Source organism: Mustela putorius, unplaced genomic scaffold (assembly GCF_011764305.1).
Source record: "Mustela putorius furo isolate JIRA1106 unplaced genomic scaffold, ASM1176430v1.1 tig00000407_pilon_pilon_pilon, whole genome shotgun sequence".
In the NCBI taxonomy this organism is placed as follows: Eukaryota; Metazoa; Chordata; class Mammalia; order Carnivora; family Mustelidae; genus Mustela; species Mustela putorius.
The window spans coordinates 29,767,186-29,777,616 of NW_025421373.1; the positions used below are offsets into that span (position 1 = coordinate 29,767,186).

Genomic DNA, 10,431 nt, shown 5'->3' on the forward strand with positions numbered 1-10,431 from the left:
GGGGGTGGCAGTGGGCCCCTTTTCTGAGCACATGGCTGTATGAGAAGTGATTACCCTTGTCCTTTGGGAAGAGCAGGAGGATGGCATTAGTGTTTACCTCAAAGACCTTAAGTAAGTACATTCCTCCTTGGACCTTAGTTCCTCCACTAATAATCTGAGAATGTTGGACAAATAGGCTTCCAATAACAGATTATTATCACAGAGTCTATGGACTTTGTCCCTTTAATAATGGGGTCAAACCTTCCTTACAGGGCTTTGGATGGTTAAGGCTATTGTCTGTGCCCCAGAGTGCCACTGCCTTAGGTCATTAAAAGTCTTGTCTCATCAGCTTCCTGACACACAGACATGTTATGTGTTCCAGCTCCCATAAAATCTTGCATCTTGGATTTTACATGCCCAGTGTGAATGTGATTTAGGTGAGGGATATAAATGTGCAGTTTGTTAGCTTTTACTTACATATCAGATTGACTTTTAAAACGCTTTGAAAACTTATAAAGTGTTTTCTGTTTGGAGATTTTTTTTCCAATAGCTCCCTCTTCTCCCATGCGCCATACTCCCCGATCTCTGCATCCTTTCACAATTTGAATTGACTCAAGGTGCTTTATTGGCCAATTTAATATAAGCCAGTCTCAAGTGCTCTTGAGCCTTGAACTCTAAAAATAATTTATAATCATTATTATTGAAAATAATAGAAATGATTTTGGGTGAGGGAGCGACAAAACCAAGTTAGTTGATTTTGTGGGATTGAAGCTGAAGTCTTCACTTCTTCTTTCAAGGCACCAGTTTTCTTGTCTCTAGGCACTGGCTGTAAACTGCCTGGGAATGAGATGGGCTTGTTTTAGAAAAATGTGAGAGCTCTTATATTTTATTAGCCAAGGTAGGCATGTATACAGCCAAGACCTGCTCAGGCAGTGGAGGGGCCTGGAGAGGGATCTGTAAAAATGGATACAGTTGAAGTCATCCCGTCTCCCCCACCTTACTACATGCCCTGGAAGGCTTTTATGAACTGTTTGTAGCTTTGCCACTTGGTTATAACTGTGAGCTGTTGTCCTAAACTTGTGTAATTTCTTGATTGGCTTTGAGGAGGTCATTTTTTTTTCCCGCATGATAATGTGCTGGGATACTGAAATCACCCTTGTTTTCCCAAGAGATACATTGCCACCACACTCTGGTGTGGGATGGGAGGGATGACTATTAAAGAGAATGACTTCAACCATCTCAAACTATAAGTCCTGTTTTTCACCACTAGGAGATAGCCTACTAGGGCTCCTGGGTTGGGTTTGTTGTATTCCTGGAGAGCCTCTTAGAAATGTTGCTTTTGGGCCAGAGTAACCCAAGGGGTGTCAGTCAAATCCAAATCACCAGATTACAATGAGCATAGCCCGTTATATAGTTATTCCAAATATCTTGACATTGAGAAGTGACTGATTGATTGGATGATTGGCCGAGTCTCTTACAGAGAGGGTAAGAAGTCTTCCTCAGGCCAAGTGAAACAAAACCATAAAAGAAAAAAAAAAAAAAAAAAAAAAACCTACAGTGAAAAGGAAGAGTAGACTTCTCATTCTGCAAACTTTTTATTGTTAAACACATATGAAAAGTCTCACAAAATAGCTGTATAGATTAATGAGTTCTAAGGTTGCAGCACCCTTCTCACCACCATTGAGGTCAAGAGATAAAATTTTGTCATTCACCCCAGAAAGCTATCTGCTCTATTGAATCTCACTCCTCTTTTTCCCCAAAAGTAACCTGACTTTTATGGTAATCACTTCCTTGTGTCCCATATAGTTTCATCATCCAAGTGAACATCCCGAAACCCTCTAGTTCAGTCTTACACATTAAAAAAAATTGACATTATCTTAAAATCTCCTTTAACATACATATTTCTCATACAGTCCCTTCTTTTTCTTACAATTTACCTTTTTTTTTTTTTAAAGATTTTATTTATTTATTTGACAGACAGAGATCACAAGTAGGCAGAGAGGCAGGCAGAAAGAGAGAGAGAGAGAGGGAAGCAGGCTTCCTGCGGAGCAGGGAGCCCGGTGTGGGGCTCGATCCCAGGACCCTGAGATCATGACCCGAGCCGAAGGCAGCAGCCCAAACCACTGAGCCACCCAGGCGCCCCTACAATTTACCTTTTGACCTCTGGAGTTTTCTTACAGTATGGATGTTGCTGATTATGTACTTATTGTACAGTTCAATATGTTCCTCTGTCTTCTGTATTGTCTTCAAGTTGGGAACTGTGTTTAGAGACCTGATTAAATTCAGGTTCATTTGGCAGGTGGCATTGAGCTATTTCACCAGGAGGCATATGACATCCAATTTTTGCTCTTTTTTTGAATGTTGACATCAGTCAATGGTCAATGTTTGGATCCATTAGTTCACTGGGAATGACTAAATGGTGATGTCTAATTCTACCACTTACCGTTCATTTATTAGCTAGAAAACTTATAAGCAGATGCTTCCCCTCATCTACTCTTTGATTACCCAGTGGTGCAGTTCAGGATATGCTTGACTCTTTCTCTTTATTTACCATAAAGATAATGAATTGGTTCCCTATCCTCCTCTGAAGGTAACCAGTTAGTTTTTAAAACTATTGTTATAAATTCAAGGACTTGAGTATTAATTGATGTATTCCTAGATTGCATTTTTAATTTTTATTTCCATTGTCTTTAATGTTCCAAATACATGGGTCAGTGTTTGTGCTTAGAAACTTGGCTATCTCTCTGCCTCCAAATCACCTGGAAAGGAAGCAGCAAAATTCTCCATAGACTGCACAAAGGTCAGTGGGAAAGGCTTGATTTTAGTTTTGTGTTTATTTTTGGTTTTAATCACAGGTTAGGGCTAGTGGCAATGAATGAGAGGAGTTCTAGCTGAGGGACTTTGAAACTTTATGGTCCGATTGTCAAGATTCTTGTCACTGTCAGATGGGTGCCATTAAAGACCCATTTATCCATCCTTTTTTCTTAAGGTTCCATGAGCTCCAAGCCCCTTCTAATTCCCATGTTTTACTTTGCATGTGGCTTGATAACAGGAGGAGAATGCCCCAGTCATACAGTGCAAATATTTTCATTTTGCTCAATAATTTTCTCACTAAAAATGAATAAATTGGCATTTTGTTGTCAAAATTATATTTTATATTCTTTTCCAAGTAAATGTGAATCCTAGAAATGCTTTCACCATAACCTTGTTTCTATCAAATTGTTTCTGTCCAGTTTTAGGATAATTCTGTACCTGGACTGTTCTTTTCCTAGGTTTCTTCCAAGGGAGAGACTTACAGTCATTCTAGGTAACTGAAGAAAAGCACATTCTTTTCAAGCTGGGTCCACTCACCCACATGGCCCTGAGGCAGGCCATTGGTTCCTCTCATTCTCTCACTCCAACTAGCAATGAGGTACTACTGTTAGAAACCAGGTACCTTTCCTTGGCAACAGCAGCTGCTAACAAACAAGTAGGTCATTAACTAAGGGTAACGATGGATATAACCAGATTGCCTTGCTGGCCTTAAAAAAAAGAAAACCAGTCCTTACCAAATTATCCCCCTCTGCCCCCAGAATAGATGAGAATGTCATTTTGGTATTTGAATCTGTAAAGAAGCATTTCAAATCCACAGATGAACTAAAACATATTCTTACTTTATCTTATCACATGTGGAAAAAAAACAAATTTTGTGTTTTACTTTCTTACTCTTTCTTTTCTCTGGACATACCTAAGCATAAGTTACAAAATTGCTTACTCCTGGCAATAAATCTAATGCTTTGTGTTATCTATGGGGAATTGGCTTGTTAAATTTCAAAGCCCTAGTCTCTTTGGTTGAGTCCTATGGAAAATAAAAGTTAATAAAAAATAGTAATAAAAGATGGGAGGAGTAAAAAAAAAATAGTAATAAATACTGATTTTCTATAACCCACTAAGCAAAGCCTAAATTAAATGACTTTACTTAAAGCTTTGTTGGCAGAATAATTAATGAAAAACACCAGGCTTAAACAATTGGCCATCCATCTTGAAGCATAAGTGAAGGACAGAATCCATATGACATTCCACTGAGGATGAAAAATGAACAATTGCATGGGACCTGGTGATCCTATTTGACAGAGCACCCTGGAGACTTTTTAAATGTCCTCTTTTTCCTGGGACATATGGACTCTACACCATTGTCATATTTAATCTGAGAAACTGGGTTCCCATGCATTCTATTTGTTTGTTTCCTTGCTTGAGGCCTGTGGCTGGGGCCTCATGAGTTTGTGGCAATTGGAGTCAGCTTTTGTTTGGCCTTAAAGATGAAATAAGACAAAACCATAAACATGCTACAAAACACCAGAATATAAAAGGGATTATTGGTGCCATAATTAGAGAACTAGGAGGTCATTATGCCAGTTGTCCCTCCACCCGCTCAACTACATGCCTCTCTGTTAGGCCAAGAACAAAAGATTTAAAAATCAGACAGTTCTGAGTTTATTTCAGTGGAAACCCTCTTAAGTCTGGGCATAGTTGGCAGGCATTTACTTGACAAATGAAGAGTGTTTACTCTGTCTTGGAGTCTCAGAAATCAGAGAAGAATCAAAAGAAGTCAACCCCAGATAACCAAAGAATCTGAGCATCTTGTTATATAACCCTACACATTGTGTGAGAAAAGAAACTCACATATGTGCATATCCCTTCAATTATTTGAACGTCCAGTCTCCCCTTCAACTCTCATTTCAGAAGTCTGACAGCTGGAGGGAACTGCTTTATCCCAAGGAAGTGAGTTGTCCATTATTGGAGGTGTTTAACAAGAGATCTGAAGTCCATCTGTCAGGGATAGTGGACCTAGGATTCATTCACACACAGAATAGATATTTGAAAAAGATAACTCAAGAAACTTTCCAACTCTGAGCAGTTAGGATGCTCTGAGTGTTAGAATGCAGGCACGTAAATTTAAAGGGAAATTAACTTTTGAAGACCATAGCACATACCCTTCTAGGAAATATTTTCCTAAGGAAGTGAGTACCAAAGAAATGCTTTCAGAGAAGAGGAGAAAATATAAGACTTGGAGAAAATGTGGTCATATTGAAAATCCATTAGTCATTGAATCAAATTTTAATATGTCTGTGTACCTCTTATTCTTACCAGTTTTTCTTACTGTACATTGTGGCCTTTTTTTTCCCCTTAAAGATTTTATTTATTTATTTGACACAGAGAGAGAGAGATCACAAGCAGGCAGAGAGGCAAGCAGAGACAGAGATAGAGAGGGAAGCAGGCTCCCCACCGAGCAGAGAGCCTGATGTGGGGCTCGATTCCAGGACCCCGAGATCAGGACCCGAGCCGAAGGCAGAGGCTTTAACCCACTGAGCCACCCAGGTGCCCCATTATGGCCTTTTGACCTTCAATGAAAAGAAATAACTTCACATGCATATGTGAAAATCTCTCTTACCTAGTCCTGACTCCCAGAGAAAAGGGAGACACGGAAATACAAGTATGTGTTGCATAATCAAATATGATTTTTTAAAACCCTTTTGAAAGCTTTTTGCTTAGTAATTTAGTTATTCAGAGAGATGTGATATCTTAAGGCATACAGAGTTCGTTCAGAACTCTCATAAATTACTTTCCATGGTGCACTGGAAACTGGTTTAAAACAATCCAACCAGGGCATAGAATTTAATAAAAAATCTTTTTCTATTCAAGAATAACTGGATGTTGAAAAACCAGAAGTTTATTGGAACAACATTGAATTAACCATTAACGAGTCCCCCAAGTGGGTTGTAGAGTAAAAAGGTGTACAGAGAATAAGGAATGAATGACTAGCCTGGATTAAGAATAGTAAATGTGTATTGTACATACCACTGTTTTCCTATCCTGTACTCATGGCAGACATCATTAATTGAGCATAGCACTCTCTGAATTGGGCTTAATTTCACAGTCTTAGCACAGAACTCCAGGCAGTTCTGTCATTTGACTAGAGTCCTTCTGTTGTTCTTCTATGAACTCTTCTGTGCAGGCTTTCTTCTCCACTATGGACAAAAACAACTCTTGTCCAAGTTTCTGGTAGTTCAGTTCCATATTGCCAAGACCAAATATCACTTCTTAGGGTTCATCTTGTTCAACTTGTTAGCAATTGATCTCTCCTTGTTTTTTAATGTACTTCAATGTACTTCTTCACTTGGCTTCTAGGACACCATACTCACTTGGTTTTCCTCCTACCTCATTATTTTTCCTTCTCAGTATCCTTTCTGGCTCCTTCTCATCACCTACATTTCTAAATACTGGAGTGCCCTCAGACCCTGACTTCTCTGTCTCCACTCACATTTGATGATCTCATCAGTTTCAGGGCTTTAAACACCATCTGTATGCTGATAACGATCAAATTGTATCTTCAGCTTGGACCTCTCTTTAACTCGAGTCCCAACTCCTTATTTAAAGTTCCACTTAAGTGGCTATTAGATGACTCAAGCTTAAAATGCTTAAAATTTAACAATTTAATTTTATTCCTCAAGCCTATTTCTCCCCGTAATATCTTTCATTTTAGTTGCTCAGACTAAATCTTGAAGTCATTGCTGTCCTTCCTCCCTTCCTTCCTGTCTTTCTTTTAAAAACATGTATAATCCATCAGAAAATCTTGTTGCCACTACCTTAAATTTGAATTTGGAATCCAACTACTTCTTACCACCTTTATAGCTGTTATGTCCTTGGGTCTTTGGCTAAATACCTAATACCTACTGTGTGGACAACTCACTTCTGGAAAAAGTAGTTCCTTCCAGTTGAGAGTCTTCAGAAATGTAGATTGAAGGGTATGATATTATGATTTATAGTAAGACTTATGTATTTGTTCTTTGTCCCTGTTTCTGGCTTCGTGCTTCTAAAACCCTTGGAATTTCCTAAGTGATGGGAACAAAAAAAGTGTCTTTCATTAGGTTAATGAGGTGACTTTTAGAATGCAGCTAAAGAAGGGGGCTGGTTGCCAGTGGAGCTGAGCCTGTGATTAGAATTGGAACTTTTAGTCCCATCTCCTCCGACCTCCTGGGAGGGTAAAGGGGCTGGAGATTGAGTTTAACTGTCAACTACCAATGATTTAACTAATCATGCCAATGTAATGAAGCCTCCATAAAAACCCACTGCTATTATCTCTGGCACCTGAAATGATTCTGTCTTAGGCCAGATTTCCTGAAAATAGGCTCTGAGACTAGTGAGAAAGAGAAAGGTATCTCCTGGGGGCAGGTTTGCAGGAATAACACCTAGGAGGGAGTGAGGAAGTTAAGATTGGACAGAGGTGGATGTAGAATTGCAGCAGAGACTGTGGACTCAGCACTGGGATGGACCTTGGGCTGCCCTGAATTGAAGCAAGGGGATTAGGCCTTTGTGCTCCAGAAATGAGCAATCATTTCTGGATGTGAGCAGCTGCCGGAGAAAGAGCCAATATTCCCAGAGACTATGAGAATGAATGTGTTAGTTTGGGTGGTGTCCTACAGCACTTCTACATGTGATTGAGATGTGGCTGATGTTCCAAAATATTTGCTTTCCAAGGCCAGGAGATACAGTGGAATGATGCAGAGGACATAGGTAGAGTCAGCAGAAGCGCAGCCTTAGAAGCCAGAGGTGCTCTTCAGCTTTGGAAAGCTGATACGGGACATGAAAGTGGGAGGCATCTCTCCTCTGTGTCCTTGGGAGCAAGACCAAGAGAGACTACTTCCCAAGAAGAGAACAGATTGCTTTTGGGCAAATTTTTCCTAGAGATTCTTAAAAATGGATAAGGAACCATAAACTTGATACAATGAAGCTGAAAAGTCCATGATTTAAAAATTATATCACAATCCAAGTTAATTTCCTTTATTATTTTTTTTTTTTTTTGCCTCTCAGTAATTCCAAGTTAATTCTCAGTGTCTCAAGCCTCTAAGGTTTATGCCTTTTCGAACATTCAAAGCAACATAAGCAAAGTTAATATTCACTCATCCATTTACTCACTAATTCTTTCATGCATTCATTCATTCACTCACTGATTCAATAATTTCTTATTAAATCGGCAGGTGGTAAATATACAAAACTACTACTATTAACTGTCTTTGAAAAAAATTCTTTCATTGTCTCAGGTACTGTGCTAAGTAGTTTACTACATGGATTATCTTAGTTCACATTACAATTCTATAAAGTAGGTATTATGGTACTAATTTTCTAATTTTTATTTATTTATTTATTTATTTATTTATTTTTTTTTTTTTTTGATGAATTAAGCAGAAATTTTATTTCCAAGCTCATCAAAGATTTTTACAAACACATAATACCCTTTTAAAAGTGTTCCAAATTAAATCAAAGGCACATCATCAAAATAAAACACTTGTGACATGAAGAATTTATGTAGGTTGTATTTTCACATGATTTTGTTTTTACTCATTTGTAATGTTCGAAAGAACACATTTTTTTAAAGACATAAAATGATGTAGTTTTTTTTTTGTTGTTTTAAGTATAACTACAACTATAAAGTAGAGGAACTTAAGAAAACAAAGACCAAATCTGCTTCATACACTGGATGGGGCAATCTAATATAAAACACAACAGGAATCTTTCCAAATGAGTTTGCTAAGAAACAGCTCCTATGTTTAGTGTTACAAATGTAAGAATCTTCTCATTTAGAGAAAAATCAAGACAGCATTTGATTAACAAAGTCTACTCTTCCCCCAGTTTTATACTTGCTTGTCTTCATTTAGAAACTGTAAAATTCAGGAGAAAAGATCAAGTTTTGTTATGGTATAAAAATCTTAGGAACAACAAATTACAAATATTCAATTTTTTTTAACAAACAAAAATGTTTGCCTTCCCAAAATGTAAACGTCCAGTAAATAAAACAAACAATATTCCAGGAATAGAAACACTAGTAATTTGCTTATGAAAGAGGTGTATTTGGTGGTAACATTTTTGTTTGTCTTAAATATAAAAGCACTTTACCAAAAGACTCTGGCCATTATTATCTAAAGTCTTCCCCCTCATCCAGTTTCCTTATCTGAGTAGAAACTCATCAATTTCTATAAAATTTTGGCTATAGGACCAGGCCAAGGAAAGGTCTGAAATATATAAGAGTCATTTGGCTGGAGAAAAGTGTTTTCTTGAGACTTGGAGGCAGTTAGTTATTCGTCACTTTGCACTTAAAAGCATTCCTCAGTGAGCTTCTTCCTTACAGTCTTTAGAATAAAGCACAGGATCTGGGCTCCCGGAAGGGGTTGCTTCCAGCTGGAACACCTACCAGCAGGGCATCCTTGCAAGCATTCTGCATGCAGTACTGCTGAAGCTCTGCAGCTGCCTGTGAGACCTTGATCCTCTCCACGCCGGCCTCCAGCTTTAGCTGCTCTACCAGGCGCTGCAGGGCGTTCACACTGGCCCCGGAAGACATGGCGGCGGCGCTGGGCTCCGAAGGCTATTTATTTATTTTTAAGTTAGAGCAGTTAAATCATTTGCTCAAAGGTCACGGGATTAGTAAATGGCAGAGCCTGGGCTGCATTCAAGATGTTTGAGTTTGTAAAAGACTAGTACATTCTCTTCACAAATAAAGAATAACCTAGGCATGTTCCTTATCCTCAAGAGGACTACAGACCAGTAGGGAGACAGATACATCCATAAACGAGAGAGTCAAGATGTGTATCTAGGTCCAAGTGTCGAGTACATGTTCTTCTCTACCTATTTGTATACTTTGAGGATGGAAGATTATACTATTTCTAGTGATTTAATCAGGATGCTTTTGGCTGCACATAACAGAGTGTCCAAGAGAAAGTGGTTTAAACAGTAGGATTATTGCACACAAGAATTCTGGAGGTTAGGAAGTGCTGGGGTTTGTTGGTTTGGCTCAGTGAGGTCAGGGCTTCTGGGTTAGCTTCCCCAAGACACTTGGCCCAGATCTGGACTAGTTCAGGCACAAACAGAATAAAGAAATAAATATGATAAGGAGTAACAGGGATGTCTTCCATTCCTAACTCCAAATAGCTATTCTTGGGGGCTGGGTTAGTAGGGAAGATGGTACCTGGGTTTTGTTCTTTAAAATGTTCAGAAATGCAACATAGATTATCTACTGCTGAGACCCACTACTTTTTTTTTTTTTAAAGAATTTATTTATTTATTTGACAGAGAGAGATCACAAGTAGGCAGAGAGGCAGTCAGAGAGAGAGAGGAGGAAGCAGGCTCCCCGCTGAGCAGAGAGCCCGATGTGGGACTCGATCCCAGGACCCTGGGATCATGACCTGAGCCGAAGGCAGTGGCTTAACCCACTGAGCCACCCAGGCGCCCGAGACCCACTACTTTTAATGCAAAAATATTTTTGGATAAAATCTAGGGAGCCATGTAGCACTAAAGCAGTTTCTTGCTTGTGAAGTCTTGATGGAGTATGTGAAACATTTGACCATTAGTCTTGTCACACACTGATTCGAATACTTACTGAAGGAAGTTGCCTGCGTTTCTTCTTCCTGGAATAAAGTG

The 10,431-nt window shown here is 38.9% G+C and overlaps 1 protein-coding gene across 1 annotated transcript; it reads right to left on the bottom strand.

Moving 5' to 3' along the window:
• Positions 1-8,311: 8,311 nt before the first annotated feature.
• On the bottom strand, positions 8,312-9,375 carry LOC123391940 (guanine nucleotide-binding protein G(I)/G(S)/G(O) subunit gamma-10). Its single transcript, XM_045079623.1, has one exon. It carries the CDS (start codon positions 9,353-9,355, stop codon positions 9,149-9,151), a length of 207 nt encoding a protein of 68 aa, XP_044935558.1. The 5' UTR covers positions 9,356-9,375; the 3' UTR covers positions 8,312-9,148.
• Positions 9,376-10,431: the final 1,056 nt, after the last annotated feature.

What these genes read in the sequence shown, in the direction of transcription:
- LOC123391940 (XM_045079623.1), bottom strand. Translation starts at nt 9,355, where the DNA reads ATGTCTTCCGGGGCCAGTGTGAACGCCCTGCAGCGCCTGGTAGAGCAG.